At 59.8% G+C, this 19,425-nt stretch overlaps 1 protein-coding gene and 2 long non-coding RNA genes across 3 annotated transcripts; all 3 read left to right on the forward strand.

Annotated features, from left to right (window-relative positions):
* Positions 1 to 119: 119 nt before the first annotated feature.
* Positions 120 to 8,676, forward strand: LOC141940234 (uncharacterized). The gene is made up of 7 exons (XM_074861034.1): positions 120 to 129; positions 525 to 592; positions 683 to 799; positions 1,345 to 1,541; positions 1,809 to 1,990; positions 7,139 to 8,399; positions 8,544 to 8,676. The coding sequence occupies exons 1-6, from the start codon at positions 120 to 122 to the stop codon at positions 7,462 to 7,464; spliced, it is 900 nt and encodes a 299-aa protein (XP_074717135.1). The 3' UTR covers positions 7,465 to 8,399; positions 8,544 to 8,676.
* Positions 8,677 to 11,844: 3,168 nt separating this feature from the next.
* LOC141952711 (uncharacterized) lies at positions 11,845 to 14,587 on the forward strand. The gene is made up of 3 exons (XR_012631708.1): positions 11,845 to 13,114; positions 13,289 to 13,343; positions 14,162 to 14,587. It is a non-coding gene; the product is annotated as an uncharacterized LOC141952711 (long non-coding RNA).
* A 2-nt stretch (positions 14,588 to 14,589) lies between these two features.
* Positions 14,590 to 19,419, forward strand: LOC141952708 (uncharacterized). Its single transcript, XR_012631701.1, has 5 exons — positions 14,590 to 15,433; positions 15,608 to 15,662; positions 16,498 to 17,769; positions 17,944 to 17,998; positions 18,834 to 19,419. It is a non-coding gene; the product is annotated as an uncharacterized LOC141952708 (long non-coding RNA).
* Positions 19,420 to 19,425: the final 6 nt, after the last annotated feature.

The following is a 19,425-nucleotide window of genomic DNA, read 5'->3' on the forward strand; positions in this document are numbered from 1 at the left end:
GACGTGCATGTTCTGGCCTGTGTCAGTGTCCTCGTGTCATTTGTGGTGTCTGTGTTCTGTCTTGTATGCGGTGCCTTCCCCACATCTCTGTGGTGCCCCGTGGGCTCTCTGCACGGGACATGCACCTTGGTAGGTGTCCATGGGGTCTGTGATGCCTTGCTGCGCGGTGGGAGGTGGAAGGTGGGGCTCCGGTCACGTGCGATCTACAGCAATAATGGTCAGTGCTGCTTCTTTCCCTCTTCCAGAGGCCGTGCTGAGGCTGCGCTTGTCTGTTCCTGCCCTGGGGTGCCATTGACTGCGCCCACCTCGGGCTTGTGTGGGGTGTCTCTGCCTGGCCTTGCGCTTCTCACGGCACAGGGGCAAAAAGGGACAGGCGGAGCCCTTCCCGGCTGTGGGCAGCGGACAGGAGCTGCCGCGGCTGAAGCTGGAGAGACCAGAGAAAGGGGAAGAAAGAGAAAATCAAGACCATCTGTGCAGCACCCGCCTCCCAGTGCAGGAAGAGAGAGCCTGCCTCTCTGCGTGAGGAAGGAGCCCTCTTCACAGTCAGACCGCCAGCGTGCACCCAGGGTCTGCGTGCGTCACCCCAAGCGCAGTACGGCCGCGTAGTGCGCGAGCAAGCGAGGCTGTGTGTGTCGGAAGCCTGGTCTTGTAAGAGGTGAGAGACACCCGCGTATTCTTTTAGGGTGAGGACAGCCAGGCGACTGGAGTTTCAGAAGAAGAAGAGGGGCAGGAGGAAGGAAGGAGAAAGAAGCATCTGACCCGTCAAATTCTCCCGGCAGTGCCGAGAACGAGAGCTGCGGTGAGTCCTGGGCCTTCAGGGCCCTGTCACACATCTTGTGCGTCCCGGTCCTTTCCTGCCCGTCACCTGGACCTCTTTTTTCCATGCTGCTGTTATTTCTGCCGCCCCCGCCCCTTTCCTAGACCTCTCCTCTTCTTTATTCTTCTGTCCTGCTCCCCCTTCCTTTCTCACTTTCTCTCTCTTGTCCTACTGCTCCCTTTTCTCATTTCTCTCTGTGCTTTTGTCCTGCCTCTCCCTCCTTTTTTTCATCTTCCATCTCTGCGCTTAGTGTCGTCGCTTTTTAAATTTTCATTCTACGTCTTTTAGTTTGCTGTCGCTATTTCATGTTTCCTTAGTGCTGCTGCTTTTTAAATTTTCTTTTCTGTGCCTCTGTTCTAGTTCGGTATCCCTGTGTGATCATTTTTTCCTTTATTTCACCAATGCCTGTTGCTTTTAAAATGTTCTTTTTCCCTTCAGTGTCTTTTTAGTGAGTTTTTCTCTTTCCTTAATGCCCTCTGTGTCTTTTTAAATCGTCCCCTCTTTTGTTCGCTGTGGCTACTTTTTAGTTCCAGGGCGTGGTTGGACCAGATGACCTGCAAGAGTTCCCTTCCCACCTCAAACCGTTCTGCAGTTCTGGAGTCACAACTGTCACATCCAGGGCCGTGAGCTACCACAGGTGTGAGAAAGTTGCCCCAGGCTTCAAGGCCATCCCGAGCGCCTGCTGCTTTACTCCGGCCGCAGCGCTCCTGAAGAAGAGGAGAAGGTAATTTTGCAGTGGTCAGGGCTTTTAGGGCTCAGTGGTCGTGCTCAGTGGGTTGCGTGGTTGGGTGGTTTGAAGGGACAGTCCGAGAGGGCGTCTGAAATGCCCTTGCAGGGTGGAGGGAGGCAGGAAAGCGGGGGGGGGGGTTAGAGCTGGCGAGGGACCGCCCCGGGCTGGGGGGCGGTGTGCCCGTGGGTGCCAGTACCTCAGCTGCTGTGTCGGCATTGTGGGAGCCGTGGGGGTCGTGGACTTTACTCTGCCTCCCCCCAGAAAGCTCTGGCTGACGAAGTTATGCCACAACAGAGACTGCAGCCGTCAGCACCACGGGATGCTGATAATGACCAGCACAGGCCTCGCTGTACTGTCGTTTTCGCTGCTGCTTGCAGTGGATCTGCAGTGGTCTTTGATTCGCGGAAAAAGACTCTACAACTCGAAATGGAGTTATAAAGCAGGTATGTTTTACTCCGGCCGGGGTGCAAGGGGATTTCTCCACAAACCTTGCACACCAACAGCACGTTTTACCAAAACGTTACAGAGTGTGGATACACTTATTCACTGGATTACATAACACAAACATACATATGCATGAGTAAGGCTGGGTTAGTTCTAGAGGCTGGTGTCAGCAGTTTATGTTCTTTGCACCTGCGCATTGCCTCCTGGGGGGCGTCTTCGGGGTCTTTGGGAGGAAGGCTCGTAGTCTTTCTCACCTTGTTTTTTCCCCGGAGCATGCGCAGATTCTCTTAGCCAATTTCTTGAAAAACAAAAATGTTTTTCAGCTGGTTTACTCATGCTATCTTATTTAAGGGAAGCAATGAAACTTCTACCATCCGTATATGTCTATCTTTACTCATTACCGAGGCCCAACTAGTTAGAGCACACCTGTTCCTCGAGGACAAAAACATGATATTTTGCTGAACACTGCAGTTCTTGGTAGATTTTCACAGTAAACTGCTTTGTTTTGATGAACACAGCAGTCCTTGGTAAAATTCCACAGAACAGTCTGGGCAAGCAGGATTCTTAGCAAAATTAAAAACTACTATAAGTAGTACTATAACTTGCTAGAAGTAAGTAAATAAGTTGCTAAGCAGCTTTCTATTGCAGATTTAGAAAAACGACAGATTACTTCCACAACTCGCCTCCACACACCCCCCCCCCCCCCCACACCCCCCCCCCCCCCCCCCCCACCCCTCCCCCGCAATTTTCCTGTTTGGCCAGTCAGTAAACCAGAGGGGGAGGTGGCGTTGAACAGGCCATTATGGGCATTTAAGTGCTTAAATAGAGCCCCATTGTCAGCGGCAGTCCCCAACAATGCAGCCTTAACGACTAGGCTGCAAGTCCCTGCACGTCCTTGGCTGGCAGTGCTACATGTCAAAGACATGGTTTTTCCCTTAGGGGAAGAAGGCAAAACAAAAATTTGCATTTACATGGGAGGGTAGCCAGCATACCTTTACCAGACTCCCAGAGGGGGGTAGAAACAATCAGAAATGCCCCAATCTAGAAAAAAAATTACAGCAGCTTTGTAATGGGTACTTTAGGATATTGGAGAAAACAAGTACCTGGATTCTCCATTGCCTGTCCACTGTATTCGCATTTACAAAAAGGAAAACGGTGGAGTTGACATTCAGAACATGAAGAAGCGATTAAAACTCTGATACTCGAATTAAAAACATATCTAACTTACAAATGCCTATTAATACTTGACCCACGAGCGTTACAGCAGCCATTTAAACCTTCACCAATTTTAGATGCACCCCCCCTACCTCTAGCATGGGATGCTAGTGACAACAATGGAGTAAAAGAAACTCAGTACCAGATGGATTTATCCTGCATCCTAAGGGGTAACCTGTTCAGCCTTCCCCCCCCTCCACCCCGAGACAGTTCTCTTTTCTTTCCTTGAAGAACATCGATGGTGGGAAAGCTTATCTGGATGGTCACCACCACCAACAGGACTGTTCAATTCCATGTTTCACTCGGTCTGATTTTCCTAATTCCAACTTTAATATGTTTACTACTTCTAATAGTATTGTATATTAAGGTTTGGAGGATGGTTAAACAGATCACTCAGTTACAAAAGCATCCCTGTGTGTATGCTTCCCTAAAATAATTTTTTTTTAATAGCAGCTAATAAAACACAAACTTGCCTTCAGTTATAATTGGATTATGGCATTCTCTGTTTATAGGCATAGAGGCAAGAGGCAACCACACTGTTGCTTGTGGGAGGCATTGGCCTGTCAGCCTTGCACAGCCTCTGAGAAATAGCTAGGCTTTGATGAAAAACAGGCCTTAGAAGAAAGATAAGAAACTGCTGAGTAGTGCCAAGGTGGCAGGGAAAAACAACAGACAGCTGCAACACTGAAATGTGGAAAAGTACTGAATTGTGAGAAGTTACTGCTGCGAAAACAGCGCGTGAACGAGAGGGTGATTGGTCTGCACAGGGCATGTTAGAGTGGTCTGATGCTGATAGGAGAAAAGGTTGGTAGCTGTCTAATTGCTGATTTGGTAACTATGAAGTAAGAGCTTTACTGACAGCATCCCAGAGCATAAGTATGTACCGTTGTAACAATAAAGTCTCTTTTTTCCTTCTGGACTTCATGGAGAGTCCGTGCCTCAGTTGCCTCAAATGGTGCCCCGTGTGAGGCGGCGATAGGTGTGATTAGCTTGGATCACTGCAGTGGCAAACCCCACAGAACTTAGGTAGCTGCTGAAAGGAAGCAGGAGCCGGCATCAGTCACCGTTGCAGTGTGAGCAAGGTGAGCTGTGGGGAAGCGATGGGTAGGTCAATACCCTCGGAAGAAAAGTCAGTGCTTGCACTGATGGAAAGACTGTTAGCTAAATATAAGGTGCATATTAATCTGCATGCCTTGAAGAGAATTTTAAAGTGGGTAGCAGCCGCGGTTACTATATTCACTGTTCCGATATGGGATAAAGCAGGAGTAAGACTGTGGGACTGTGCAACCCGAGGGAATGAGGTTGCAGATAATAAAGCAGGTGGGTTTTTTTTGAGATCCAGATTTTGAGATAATAAAAAGACAAAATAATGAACGCGGCCAGACTGTTAACACAGAGAATGAGAACCCAGAGGGCAAGGACGCATATTTTGAACCCCGGGAGCAAGATTTATATGCTGGGTCTCTAGACTGTGATAATCTTTTAGACCCTGACACTGTAAATCCTAAAAGACAACCTGGGCTCTGTCCTCCCTTAGCTGGGGATGATCGTGGGTAAAAGTGAGGCAAGAAGCCTTGGCGCAAGGGGATATGGACATGGCAAGAAAGATTGTTGCTCCTGTAATTTATGAGCCAGGACGTCAGCCACGTTGTGAAGGACTGCATTTTTCTGTTATTAAAGAACTACAGAAGACCGTTAATGAGGACAGACTTAAACTCATTTACAACAGGTATACTGGAGGCAATTGCTCATGGATGTCAATTGGTCCCATGGGATTGGCTGGCACTTTTAAAAACGGCATTAACGCCGGCACAGTGTTCTATCTGGAAAACCGACTGTGTGGATCTCTGTACTCAGCATTCACGCCCCCCCACCTGCAAGCGCCCCGGGCCTCCCCGAGCCCCCCCCCCTGCCGCGGGGCAACTGCCTGCGGCCAAGCCCGGCACCAGGTCAAGCCCGGCACCGCGCTCTAGGCCCCCGCCCCCCCCCCCCCCCCCCCCCCCCCGCCAAAAGCGGCAGTTTTTACAGAAGGTGCTGACACTGGGATGCGGTGTCTCTTGTCTGTCAAGACCACATAACCTATAAGCAATGGCTTTATATATTCTTAATATTATATTCATGGCGAGTCTGCGCCTCAGTTGCCACTGCCACTCTATGGACAAGATAAATTGACTTTAGTCACAGGGTGGATTGTGGTGGTGCAATTCTTACCCCTCCCCGCTCCTCCTTGTTGGGCTGCTTGGTGCTAGGTGTGATTCCACCCACATCCCCCCGAGCTACACACCGATCTGGGGAGATAAACCAATCACCTCGTCCTCGGTGTCTTTTGCAGGGCTTTTGCGAGCTGTCATTACACTACTTGTCTGACTTTGGCTCACTGTTTGACATATGATTTCCACTGCACTCGCAACAGTCGTGGCTATGTAATAATGTTCTCTCTTATCTTCTTAACCTGCATTGCTCTAAATTTCCCATCTCCAGGAGTTTTGCTCGCTATTGGTGTGTGTGAAGGTGCCTTTGGCTCTAAAAAGATGCCTGACGTATAATGCTTATATCTCAGAAAGGCCACAAGAAATGAAGTACTGTAGCCCAGGTAATAGATGGTGAGGGCGGAAAAGTCGCTGTGGTGGCGGAGCGGCCGCCTGAGGGGAAGGGGGCGGGACCCGCCTGTGGGAAGGGGAAGGGCGGGAAAGTCGCGCGCCGCTGTGAGGGGCGGAGCGGCCGCCTGAGGGGAAGGGGGCGGGTCCAGCCCCGCCAGACGCGGCCAGGAGTCCGAGCAGAGCAGTGGCGGTCGCAGTCGTCTCTGCGGGAAGCACTGGAGCAGCAACTGGGTGAGTAAAGCCGATCTGTGAGTTTTTGGCGGGGCGGGGCGGGGGGGGGGAGACGCTGAGATTCGGGTGGTGCTGTGGCGAGCTCTGTCCGGGGGCCGGCGACCCTCTCAGACCCGACGGCGTCTTCTTGCCCTTGCAACAGCTGGTGGTGGAGCAGAAAGACCCGCAAGACAAGAGAGAGCGGCAGGAGGAGCGGAGGAAGTCTGAGCAACAAGTGCAGGAAAGAGAAGGGCGCTCCGGGCAAAGCGCCGCTGTGAGGGGCGGAGCGGCCACCTGAGGGGAAGGGTAGTGGGACCTGTCTGGGGCGGGGGGGAGCGCCGTCGCCGGGGGGGGGAGAGTGTCGTCGCCGCGGGGCGGGCGGGGGGTGGTGTGGAGCCGTCTGTGGGGGGGAGCACCGTCGCCGCCTGGGGTGGGGGGAAGCCGCCGCCGGGGGGGGGGGGGGGAGCGCCGTCGCCGCCGGAGGAGGGGAGGGGTTGGGGGAAGAGCGCCGTCGCCGTCCGACGCGGGGGGGTCGCAGTCTGGGGCGGGGGGGAGCGCCGTCGCCGTGGTGGGGGGGAGAGCGTTGTCGCCGCGGGGCGGGCGGGGGGTGGTGTGGAGCCGTCTGTGGGGGGGAGCACCGTCGCCGCCTGGGGTGGGGGGGAAGTCGCCGCCCGGGAGGGGGGGAGCGCCGTCGCCGCCGGGGGGGGGAGGGGTGGGGGGGAAGAGCGCCGTTGCTGTCCGACGCGGGGGGGGCTGCAGTCTGGGACGGGGGAGCAGCGACATCGCCGTCTGAGGTGGGAGTGGGGGGAGCACCGTCGCCGCGGGGCGGGCGGGGGGTGGACTGGACCCGCTTGGGGGGGCGAGCACCGTCGCCGCAGGGGCTGAGGAGGGTCCAAGGCCCCGCTGGATGCAGCCAGGAGCCCGGAGCAGATGAGTGGCCGTCGCAGTCGTCCCTGCAGGGATCATTGAAGCACCAACTGGGTGAGACAAGCTGATCTGTGAGGTTTTCTCGGGGGGGGGTGGGGGGGGTGGTGGTGTTGGGGTATGGGCGGGGAGGGCCGCCTTCCCTCTGTCCTCCCTGTGGGGAAGCTGGCATCTGACCGTACCCCCCCTTCCAAGCAGCAGCTCCTGAAGAAGAAAGAAGAGGCATTGTGAGGAGCGGCGGGCTGAAGAGAGGAGTGGGGCGAGAGAAGGGAGCTCTGGACAAAGGTGCTTCCCCATTACCGGGGCTGCAGTCGCACAAGACCGTTGCTGGCACCTTTGGTACGCTGGCCGGCGCTGCGCTGGGTGACCTCCCTGTAAGCAGGGCTCGGGTCTCTGGTCTTTTGCCACCTTGCCCCACGGTTTGGCTGCCCGGAGAGAAGGGCGGCCCTGTCAGGAGAGTGAGCGGCGCTGTCTCCGCGCCAAGGGGGAAATGGGGCTCTCCGGACCCCACGCCCACCCTGTAAGCAGGGGAGGGCCGTTTCCCCGGCCCCGGCGGCTTTCTGGCTGCTGGCGGCCTGGCCAGCGTGACCCCCTGGAGTCGGGGCGTGTCACGGCATTTGTCCCTTGGCCACCCGTGAAGCCCCGCGGCACGTTGAGTCGCTGTGGCCTGCGTGCGTCCTGGGGGGCAGGTCTGGGGCTCTGCTCTCCTGCTCGTGGGAAGGGATGGCTCCCCAGACACTGGCTGCACAGAGCTCGCTCTCTCTTCCGGGAAGTTTTGTTTGTCCCTGTGTGTGTGTGTGTGTGTGTCTGTGTGTCTGTGTGTGTGCCTGCCTGTGTGTGTGTCTGTGGGTGTGAGTGAGCGAGCGAATGAGCTTCTCGTTTAGGCCCCTGTTGAAATCGCTGCAGTGTACTTAGCTTAAACTTCCCGGGAGGGAAAGAAGGGCTCTGTGCAGCAACAGGGGGTCGGTCCCCTCTGAGCCCGCGAGCGGAGGGCGAGTCCCGGCTTGCCCCTCCTTGCCCCTCCTTTCGAAGGACAGAGCGAAGCCCCGTGGCCGACGTGCGACCCGCCTGTGTTCAGGGCCTGGGTCTCTGCCTGGGTGGCCGCCTGTCCTGCTGGCGACCTGCCAGTGTGCCCGCCCTGTAGTCGGGGCGAGTGCCACAAGCCGTGGAGCCTTATGTCCCCAGGAGCCGCTTGGCCGCCCTGTAATCAGGGCTGGGCGGGCTGCCTGCGTTGGGCAGCCAGCAGAGGCTGCCCTGTAAGTCCGGGGCTGGCCGGTGACCTGCAGGCCCGGGCACGCTGCAGTGCCGGCAGCGGCTGGAGACCCCTGTAAGCAGGGGCGCAGTTTCTTTGGCTGCCACTTTGTGTGCCCAGCTCCCATTTGTCCAGAGTTCCCAACTCCGAGCCCAGCTCCAGCGCCGGTCGGGACTGCATGCGTGGCAACCCCGGAGTGCCGATTGGGTGAGAAAAGCTGATCTGTGAGGGTTTTTGGGGGGGGGGGCGGGGAGGGAGGGAGGGGGGTGTTGGGGTATGGGTGGGGGACCGGATTGCCTCTGTCCTCCGGGTGGGGGAGCTGGCACCTGACCGTACTCTCCTTCCAAGCAGCAGCTCCTGGGGAAGACAAGGCATCTTGAGGCGCAGCGGGCTGAAGAGAGGAGCGGGGCGAGAGAAGGGAGCTTTGCTGCCGCTTTGTGTGCCCAGCTCCCATTTGTCCAGAGTTCCCGACTCTGAGCCCAGCTCCAGCGCCGGCCGGTACTGCACACGTGGCAGCCCCGGAGCGCCGATTGAGTGAGAAGAGTGAGAAAAGCTGATCAGTGAGTTTCTTTTCAGGGTGGGGGGGTGTTGGGGTATGGGCGGGGGGGTGGGGTGGGGGGGTGGGTGTGGGAAGCGCTCTGGGGACCTCCCTCCAGAGGCCGGCCTCCCTCTGTCCTCCGTGTCGGGGAGCTGGCGCCTGACTGAACTTTCCTTCCAAGCAGCACCTTGGAAGCTGCAGCGACACGGGATGCTGATAATGACCAGCACAGGCCTCGCTGTACTGTCGTTTTGTGCTGCTTGCAATGGATCTGCAGTGGTCTTTGATTCGCGGAAAAAGACTCTACAACTCGAAATGGAGTTATAAAGCAGGTATGTTTTACTCCGGCCGGGGTGCAAGGGGATTTCTCCACAAACCTTGCACACCAACAGCACATTTTACCAAAACGTTACAGAGTGTGGATACACTTATTCACTGGATTACATAACACAAACATACATATGCATGAGTAAGGCTGGGTTAGTTCTAGAGGCTGGTGTCAGCAGTTTATGTTCTTTGCACCTGTGCATTGCCTCCTGGGGGGCGTCTTCGGGGTCTTTGGGAGGAAGGCTCGTAGTCTTTCTCACCTTGTTTTTTCCCCGGAGCATGCGCAGATTCTCTTAGCCAATTTCTTGAAAAACAAAAATGTTTTTCAGCCGGTTTACTCATGCTATCTTATTTAAGGGAAGCAATGAAACTTCTACCATCCGTATATGTCTATCTTTACTCATTACCGAGGCCCAACTAGTTAGAGCACACCTGTTCCTCGAGGACAAAAACATGATATTTTGCTGAACACTGCAGTTCTTGGTAGATTTTCACAGTAAACTGCTTTGTTTTGATGAACACGGCAGTCCTTGGTAAAATTCCACAGAACAGTCTGGGCAAGCAGGATTCTTAGCAAAATTAAAAACTACTATAAGTAGTACTATAACTTGCTAGAAGTAAGTAAATAAGTTGCTAAGCAGCTTTCTATTGCAGATTTAGAAAAACGACAGATTACTTCCACAACTCGCTTCCACCACCCCCCACCCCCCCCCCCCGCAATTTTCCTGTTTGGCCAGTCAGTAAACCAGAGGGGGAGGTGGCGTTGAACAGGCCATTATGGGCATTTAAGTGCTTAAATAGAGCCCCATTGTCAGCGGCAGTCCCCAACAATGCAGCCTTAACGACTAGGCTGCAAGTCCCTGCACGTCCTTGGCTGGCAGTGCTACATGTCAAAGACATGGTTTTTCCCTTAGGGGAAGAAGGCAAAACAAAAATTTGCATTTACATGGGAGGGTAGCCAGCATACCTTTACCAGACTCCCAGAGGGGGGTAGAAACAATCAGAAATGCCCCAATCTAGAAAAAAAATTACAGCAGCTTTGTAATGGGTACTTTAGGGTATTGGAGAAAACAGGTACCTGGATTCTCCATTGCCTGTCCACTGTATTTGCATTTACAAAAAGGAAAACGGTGGAGTTGGCATTCAGAACATGAAGAAGCGATTAAAACTCTGATACTCGAATTAAAAACATATCTAACTTACAAATGCCTATTAATACTTGACCCACGAGCATTACAGCAGCCATTTAAACCTTCACCAATTTTAGATGCACCCCCTCTACCTCTAGCATGGGATGCTAGTGACAACAATGGAGTAAAAGAAACTCAGTACGAGATGGATTTATCCTGTATCCTAAGGGGTAACCTGTTCAGCCTTCCCCCCCCTCCACCCCGAGACAGTTCTCTTTTCTTTCCTTGAAGAACATCGATGGTGGGAAAGCTTATCTGGATGGTCACCACCACAAACAGGACTCGGTCTGATTTTCCTAATTCCAACTTTAATATGTTTACTACTTCTAATAGTATTGTATATTAAGGGTTGGAGGATGGTTAAACAGATCACTCAGTTACAAAAGTATCCCTGCGTGTATACTTCCCTAAAATATTTTTTTTTTAATAGCAGCTAATAAAACACAAAATTCGCTTCAGTTATAATTGGATTATGGCATCCGCTGCTTATAGGCAGAGAGGCAAGAGGCAACCACACCGCCACTCTCTGGACAAGATCAAGTACTGTAGCCCAGGTAATGGACTGTGAGGGCGGGAAAGTCCATGTGGGGGCGCAGCGGCCGCCTGAGGGGAAGGGGGCGGGACCCGCCTGTGGGAAGGGGAAGGGCGGGAAAGTCACGATGAGGGGCGGAGCGGCCGCCTGAGGGGAAGGGGGCCGGTGCAGCCCCGCCAGACGCGGCCAGGAGTCCGGAGCAGAGGAGTGGCGGTCGCAGTCGTCTCTGCGGGAAGCACTGGAGCAGCAACTGGGTGAGTAAAGCCGATCTGTGAGTTTTTGGCGGGGCGGGGCGGGGGGGGGAGGCGCTGAGATTCGGGTGGTGCTGTGGCGAGCTCTGTCCGGGGGCCGGCGACCCTCTCAGACCCGACGGTGTCTTCTTGCCTTTGCAACAGCTGGTGGTGGAGCAGAAAGAAGAGACAAACATCGCGTGCAGAAGGACCCGCAAGACAAGACAGAGCGGCAGGAGGAGCGGAGGAAGTCTGAGCAACAAGTGCAGGAAAGAGAAGGGCGCTCCGGGCAAAGCGCCGCTGTGAGGGGCGGAGCGGCCACCTGAGGGGAAGGGTAGTGGGACCTGTCTGGGGCGGGGTGGAGCGCCGCCGCCGGGGGGGGAGGGGGGGAGCGCCGTCGCCGCCGGAGGAGGGGAGGGGTTGGGGGAAGAGCGCCGTCGCCGTCCGACGCGGGGGGGGGCCGCAGTCCGGGACGGGGGAGCAGCGACATCGCCGTCTGAGGTGGGAGTGGGGGGAGCACCGTCGCCGCGGGGCGGGCGGGGGGTGGACTGGACCCGCTTGGGGGGGCGAGCAGCGTTGCCGCAGGGGCTGAGGAGGGTCCAAGGCCCCGCTGGATGCAGCCAGGAGCCCGGAGCAGATGAGTGGCCGTCGCAGTCGTCCCTGCAGGGATCATTGAAGCACCAACTGGGTGAGACAAGCTGATCTGTGAGGTTTTCTCGGGGGGGGGGGTGGGGGTGGGGGTGGTGTTGGGGTATGGGCGAGGAGGGCCGCCTTCCCTCTGTCCTCCCTGTGGGGAAGCTGGCATCTGACCGTACCCCCCCTTCCAAGCAGCAGCTCCTGGAGAAGAAAGGCGAGGCATCGTGAGGAGCGGCGGGCTGAAGAGAGGAGTGGGGCGAGAGAAGGAAGCTCTGGACAAAGGGGACCTCCCTGTTACCGGGGCTGCGGTCGCACGAGACCGTTGCCGGCACTTCTGGTGCCCTGGCCGGCGCTGCGCTGGGTGACCTCCCTGTAAGCAGGGCTCGGGTCTCTGGTCTTTTGCCACCTTGCCCCACGGTTTGGCTGCCCGGAGAGAAGGGCGGCCCTGTCAGGAGAGTGAGCGGCGCTGTCTCCGCGCCGAGGGGGAAATGGGGCTCTCCGGACCCCACGCCCGCCCTGTAAGCAGGGGAGGGCCGTTTCCCCGGCCCCGGCGGCTTTCTGGCTGCTGGCGGCCTGGCCAGCGTGACCCCCTGGAGTCGGGGCGTGTCACGGCATTTGTCCCTTGGCCACCCCGTGAAGCCCCGCGGCACGTTGAGTCGCTGTGGCCTGCGTGCGTCCTGGGGGGCAGGTCTGGGGCTCTGCTCTCCTGCTCGTGGGAAGGGATGGCTCCCCAGACACTGGCTGCACAGAGCTCGCTCTCTCTTGCGGGAAGTTTTGTTTGTCCCTGTGTGTGTGTGTGTGTGTGTGTCTGTGTGTGCCTGCCTGTGTCTGTGTGTGTGTCTGTGGGTGTGAGTGAGCGAGCGAATGAGCTTCTCGTTTAGGCCCCTGTTGAAATCACTGCAGCGTACTTAGCTTAAACTTCCCGGGAGGGAAAGAAGGGCTCTGTGCAGCAACAGGGGGTCGGTCCCCTCTGAGCCCGCGAGCGGAGGGCGAGTCCCGGCTTGCCCCTCCTTGCCCCTCCTTTCGAAGGAGAGAGCGAAGCCCCGTGGCTGTAGCGCGGCCAGCGTGCGACCCGCCTGTGTTCAGGGCCCGGGTCTCTGCCTGGGTGGCCGCCTGTCCTGGCTGGCGACCTGCCAGCGTGCCCGCCCCGTACTCGGGGCGAGTGCCACGAGCCGTGGAGCCCTCTGTCCCCAGGAGCCGCTCGGCCGCCCTGTAATCAGGGCTGGGCGGGCTGCTGTAGGCAGCCAGCAGAGGCTGCCCTGTAAGTCCGGGGCTGGCCAATGAGTGACCTGCAGGCCCGGGCACTCTGCAGTGCCGGCAGCGGCTCGAGCCCCCCGTAAGGAGGGGCGCAGCTTCCTTGGCCGCCGCTTTTGTGTGCCCAGCTCCCCTTTGTCCAGAGTTCCCAACTCCGAGCCCAGCTCCAGCGCCGGCCGGCACTGCACGCGTGGCAGCCCCGGAGCGTCGATCGGGTGAGAAAAGCCGATCTGTGAGGGTTTTTTTTTTGGGGGGGGGGGGAGTGGTGGTGTTAGGTTATACGGGGTTGCGGGTGGGAGGGCCTCTGGGATTCGGGTGGTGCTGTGGCGAGCTCTGTCCGGGGGCCGGTGTCCCTCTCAGACCCGACCGGCGTCCTTCTGCCATTACAGGAGCTGGCGGAGAAGAAGGAAGAGCCAAACATTGCGTGCGGAAAGACCTTCAAAGGCAAGAGAGAGCGGGGGGAGGAGCGGAGGAAGTCTGGGCAACAAGTGGAGGCAAAAGAAGGGCGCTCTGGGCAACAGGACCACCCTGTCACTGGGCTCTGGTCGTGCAAGGGTGTCACCAGGACCTTTGGTGCCCTGGCCGGCTTTGTGCCCTGGCCGGCTTTGTGCCGGGTGATCTCCCTGTAAGCGGGGCTCGGGTCTTTGTTTTTTTGCCGGCCTTTTGCCACGTTGCCCCATGGTTCGGCTGCCCGGGCAGGTGGCAAGCGTCTGAGGGGGGTGAGCAGCACCGTCTCCGCAGCCGAGGCGGGAAGCGGGGCTCCTAAAGCCCACCGTGGTGGTGAGCTGCAGTCAGGACGGCCAGCCCATAACTCGGGCGTAGATGGGAGCCTTGAAGTGCACGGGGCTCGTTGAGCGGGCCGAGCCAAGGGAGAACCCCCTGTAAGTAAGGAAGGCCGTGAGCATCCCCTGTGCTTAAGGGGAGGTGCTGGGAGGGACGAGGGACCCTCCCCTGTGAGCAGGCCGGCGTCCCTGGCCCCGGCCTTTCAGAGGCGTGGGGCTGAGACGTGCAGGGCTGGGCGTGCCCTGCCCTAGCCCTCTTTCTGTGTGCTGTCAGCCCCAGGAGCAGCTTGGGAGGAAGAGAGGCACGGGGAAAGGCAGGAGGCTGGGAGGCAACGGTGCCTGCGAGCCGGGCCCAGGTCCGGCCCGGGCAGGCCTGGCAGTGCTTTGAGCTGGGCCAGCGCCCTGGAAGCAGGGCTGGGGCCTCTGCTCCATCCTCCGGGTGGGGGAGCTGGCGCCTGACTGTGCCCCCCTTCCAAGCAGCAGCTCCTGGAGAAGAAAGGCGAGGCATCGTGAGGAGCGGCGGGCTGAAGAGAGGAGTGGGGCGAGAGAAGGAAGCTCTGGACAAAGGGGACCTCCCTGTTACCGGGGCTGCGGTCGCACGAGACCGTTGCCGGCACTTCTGGTGCCCTGGCCGGCGCTGCGCTGGGTGACCTCCCTGTAAGCAGGGCTCGGGTCTCTGGTCTTTTGCCACCTTGCCCCACGGTTTGGCTGCCTGGAGAGAAGGGCGGCCCTGTCAGGAGAGTGAGCGGCGCTGTCTCCGCGCCGAGGGGGAAATGGGGCTCTCCGGACCCCACGCCCGCCCTGTAAGCAGGGGAGGGCCGTTTCCCCGGCCCCGGCGGCTTTCTGGCTGCTGGCGGCCTGGCCAGCGTGACCCCCTGGAGTCGGGGCGTGTCACGGCATTTGTCCTTTGGCCACCCCGTGAAGCCCCGCGGCACGTTGAGTCGCTGTGGCCTGCGTGCGTCCTGGGGGGCAGGTCTGGGGCTCTGCTCTCCTGCTCGTGGGAAGGGATGGCTCCCCAGACACTGGCTGCACAGAGCTCGCTCTCTCTTGCGGGAAGTTTTGTTTGTCCCTGTGTGTGTGTGTGTGTGTGTCTGTGTGTGCCTGCCTGTGTCTGTGTGTGTGTCTGTGGGTGTGAGTGAGCGAGCGAATGAGCTTCTCGTTTAGGCCCCTGTTGAAATCACTGCAGCGTACTTAGCTTAAACTTCCCGGGAGGGAAAGAAGGGCTCTGTGCAGCAACAGGGGGTCGGTCCCCTCTGAGCCCGCGAGCGGAGGGCGAGTCCCGGCTTGCCCCTCCTTGCCCCTCCTTTCGAAGGAGAGAGCGAAGCCCCGTGGCTGTAGCGCGGCCAGCGTGCGACCCGCCTGTGTTCAGGGCCCGGGTCTCTGCCTGGGTGGCCGCCTGTCCTGGCTGGCGACCTGCCAGCGTGCCCGCCCCGTACTCGGGGCGAGTGCCACGAGCCGTGGAGCCCTCTGTCCCCAGGAGCCGCTCGGCCGCCCTGTAATCAGGGCTGGGCGGGCTGCTGTAGGCAGCCAGCAGAGGCTGCCCTGTAAGTCCGGGGCTGGCCAATGAGTGACCTGCAGGCCCGGGCACTCTGCAGTGCCGGCAGCGGCTCGAGCCCCCCGTAAGGAGGGGCGCAGCTTCCTTGGCCGCCGCTTTTGTGTGCCCAGCTCCCCTTTGTCCAGAGTTCCCAACTCCGAGCCCAGCTCCAGCGCCGGCCGGCACTGCACGCGTGGCAGCCCCGGAGCGTCGATCGGGTGAGAAAAGCCGATCTGTGAGGGTTTTTTTTTTGGGGGGGGGGGGAGTGGTGGTGTTAGGTTATACGGGGTTGCGGGTGGGAGGGCCTCTGGGATTCGGGTGGTGCTGTGGCGAGCTCTGTCCGGGGGCCGGTGTCCCTCTCAGACCCGACCGGCGTCCTTCTGCCATTACAGGAGCTGGCGGAGAAGAAGGAAGAGCCAAACATTGCGTGCGGAAAGACCTTCAAAGGCAAGAGAGAGCGGGGGGAGGAGCGGAGGAAGTCTGGGCAACAAGTGGAGGCAAAAGAAGGGCGCTCTGGGCAACAGGACCACCCTGTCACTGGGCTCTGGTCGTGCAAGGGTGTCACCAGGACCTTTGGTGCCCTGGCCGGCTTTGTGCCCTGGCCGGCTTTGTGCCCTGGCCGGCTTTGTGCCGGGTGATCTCCCTGTAAGCGGGGCTCGGGTCTTTGTTTTTTTGCCGGCCTTTTGCCACGTTGCCCCATGGTTCGGCTGCCCGGGCAGGTGGCAAGCGTCTGAGGGGGGTGAGCAGCACCGTCTCCGCAGCCGAGGCGGGAAGCGGGGCTCCTAAAGCCCACCGTGGTGGTGAGCTGCAGTCAGGACGGCCAGCCCATAACTCGGGCGTAGATGGGAGCCTTGAAGTGCACGGGGCTCGTTGAGCGGGCCGAGCCAAGGGAGAACCCCCTGTAAGTAAGGAAGGCCGTGAGCATCCCCTGTGCTTAAGGGGAGGTGCTGGGAGGGACGAGGGACCCTCCCCTGTGAGCAGGCCGGCGTCCCTGGCCCCGGCCTTTCAGAGGCGTGGGGCTGAGACGTGCAGGGCTGGGCGTGCCCTGCCCTAGCCCTCTTTCTGTGTGCTGTCAGCCCCAGGAGCAGCTTGGGAGGAAGAGAGGCACGGGGAAAGGCAGGAGGCTGGGAGGCAACGGTGCCTGCGAGCCGGGCCCAGGTCCGGCCCGGGCAGGCCTGGCAGTGCTTTGAGCTGGGCCAGCGCCCTGGAAGCAGGGCTGGGGCCTCTGCTCCATCCTCCGGGTGGGGGAGCTGGCGCCTGACTGTGCCCCCCTTCCAAGCAGCAGCTCCTGGAGAAGAAAGGCGAGGCATCGTGAGGAGCGGCGGGCTGAAGAGAGGAGTGGGGCGAGAGAAGGAAGCTCTGGACAAAGGGGACCTCCCTGTTACCGGGGCTGCGGTCGCACGAGACCGTTGCCGGCACTTCTGGTGCCCTGGCCGGCGCTGCGCTGGGTGACCTCCCTGTAAGCAGGGCTCGGGTCTCTGGTCTTTTGCCACCTTGCCCCACGGTTTGGCTGCCCGGAGAGAAGGGCGGCCCTGTCAGGAGAGTGAGCGGCGCTGTCTCCGCGCCGAGGGGGAAATGGGGCTCTCCGGACCCCACGCCCGCCCTGTAAGCAGGGGAGGGCCGTTTCCCCGGCCCCGGCGGCTTTCTGGCTGCTGGCGGCCTGGCCAGCGTGACCCCCTGGAGTCGGGGCGTGTCACGGCATTTGTCCTTTGGCCACCCCGTGAAGCCCCGCGGCACGTTGAGTCGCTGTGGCCTGCGTGCGTCCTGGGGGGCAGGTCTGGGGCTCTGCTCTCCTGCTCGTGGGAAGGGATGGCTCCCCAGACACTGGCTGCACAGAGCTCGCTCTCTCTTGCGGGAAGTTTTGTTTGTCCCTGTGTGTGTGTGTGTGTGTGTCTGTGTGTGCCTGCCTGTGTCTGTGTGTGTGTCTGTGGGTGTGAGTGAGCGAGCGAATGAGCTTCTCGTTTAGGCCCCTGTTGAAATCACTGCAGCGTACTTAGCTTAAACTTCCCGGGAGGGAAAGAAGGGCTCTGTGCAGCAACAGGGGGTCGGTCCCCTCTGAGCCCGCGAGCGGAGGGCGAGTCCCGGCTTGCCCCTCCTTGCCCCTCCTTTCGAAGGAGAGAGCGAAGCCCCGTGGCCGTAGCGCGGCCAGCGTGCGACCCGCCTGTGTTCAGGGCCCGGGTCTCTGCCTGGGTGGCCGCCTGTCCTGGCTGGCGACCTGCCAGCGTGCCCGCCCCGTACTCGGGGCGAGTGCCACGAGCCGTGGAGCCCTCTGTCCCCAGGAGCCGCTCGGCCGCCCTGTAATCAGGGCTGGGCGGGCTGCTGTAGGCAGCCAGCAGAGGCTGCCCTGTAAGTCCGGGGCTGGCCAATGAGTGACCTGCAGGCCCGGGCACTCTGCAGTGCCGGCAGCGGCTCGAGCCCCCCGTAAGGAGGGGCGCAGCTTCCTTGGCCGCCGCTTTTGTGTGCCCAGCTCCCCTTTGTCCAGAGTTCCCAACTCCGAGCCCAGCTCCAGCGCCGGCCGGCACTGCACGCGTGGCAGCCCCGGAGCGTCGATCGGGTGAGAAAAGCCGATCTGTGAGGGTTTTTTTTTTGGGGGGGGGGGGAGTGGTGGTGTTAGGTTATACGGGGTTGCGGGTGGGAGGGCCTCTGGGATTCGGGTGGTGCTGTGGCGAGCTCTGTCCGGGGGCCGGTGTCCCTCTCAGACCCGACCGGCGTCCTTCTGCCATTACAGGAGCTGGCGGAGAAGAAGGAAGAGCCAAACATTGCGTGCGGAAAGACCTTCAAAGGCAAGAGAGAGCGGGGGGAGGAGCGGAGGAAGTCTGGGCAACAAGTGGGGGCAAAAGAAGGGCGCTCTGGGCAACAGGACCACCCTGTCACTGGGCTCTGGTCGTGCAAGGGTGTCACCAGGACCTTTGGTGCCCTGGCCGGCTTTGTGCCCTGGCCGGCTTTGTGCCCTGGCCGGCTTTGTGCCGGGTGATCTCCCTGTAAGCGGGGCTCGGGTCTTTGTTTTTTTGCCGGCCTTTTGCCACGTTGCCCCATGGTTCGGCTGCCCGGGCAGGTGGCAAGCGTCTGAGGGGGGGGAGCAGCACCGTCTCCGCAGCCGAGGCGGGAAGCGGGGCTCCTAAAGCCCACCGTGGTGGTGAGCTGCAGTCAGGACGGCCAGCCCATAACTCGGGCGTAGATGGGAGCCTTGAAGTGCACGGGGCTCGTTGAGCGGGCCGAGCCAAGGGAGAACCCCCTGTAAGTAAGGAAGGCCGTGAGCATCCCCTGTGCTTAAGGGGAGGTGCTGGGAGGGACGAGGGACCCTCCCCTGTGAGCAGGCCGGCGTCCCTGGCCCCGGCCTTTCAGAGGCGTGGGGCTGAGACGTGCAGGGCTGGGCGTGCCCTGCCCTAGCCCTCTTTCTGTGTGCTGTCAGCCCCAGGAGCAGCTTGGGAGGAAGAGAGGCACGGGGAAAGGCAGGAGGCTGGGAGGCAACGGTGCCTGCGAGCCGGGCCCAGGTCCGGCCCGGGCAGGCCTGGCAGTGCTTTGAGCTGGGCCAGCGCCCTGGAAGCAGGGCTGGGGCCTCTGCTCCATCCTCCGGGTGGGGGAGCTGGCGCCTGACTGTGCCCCCCTTCCAAGCAGCAGCTCCTGGAGAAGAAAGGCGAGGCATCGTGAGGAGCGGCGGGCTGAAGAGAGGAGTGGGGCGAGAGAAGGAAGCTCTGGACAAAGGGGACCTCCCTGTTACCGGGGCTGCGGTCGCACGAGACCGTTGCCGGCACTTCTGGTGCCCTGGCCGGCGCTGCGCTGGGTGACCTCCCTGTAAGCAGGGCTCGGGTCTCTGGTCTTTTGCCACCTTGCCCCACGGTTTGGCTGCCCGGAGAGAAGGGCGGCCCTGTCAGGAGAGTGAGCGGCGCTGTCTCCGCGCCGAGGGGGAAATGGGGCTCTCCGGACCCCACGCCCGCCCTGTAAGCAGGGGAGGGCCGTTTCCCCGGCCCCGGCGGCTTTCTGGCTGCTGGCGGCCTGGCCAGCGTGACCCCCTGGAGTCGGGGCGTGTCACGGCATTTGTCCTTTGGCCACCCCGTGAAGCCCCGCGGCACGTTGAGTCGCTGTGGCCTGCGTGCGTCCTGGGGGGCAGGTCTGGGGCTCTGCTCTCCTGCTCGTGGGAAGGGATGGCTCCCCAGACACTGGCTGCACAGAGCTCGCTCTCTCTTGCGGGAAGTTTTGTTTGTCCCTG

The sequence above is a fragment of the Strix uralensis genome, chromosome 1 (assembly GCF_047716275.1).
Source record: "Strix uralensis isolate ZFMK-TIS-50842 chromosome 1, bStrUra1, whole genome shotgun sequence".
Classification (NCBI taxonomy): Eukaryota; Metazoa; Chordata; class Aves; order Strigiformes; family Strigidae; genus Strix; species Strix uralensis.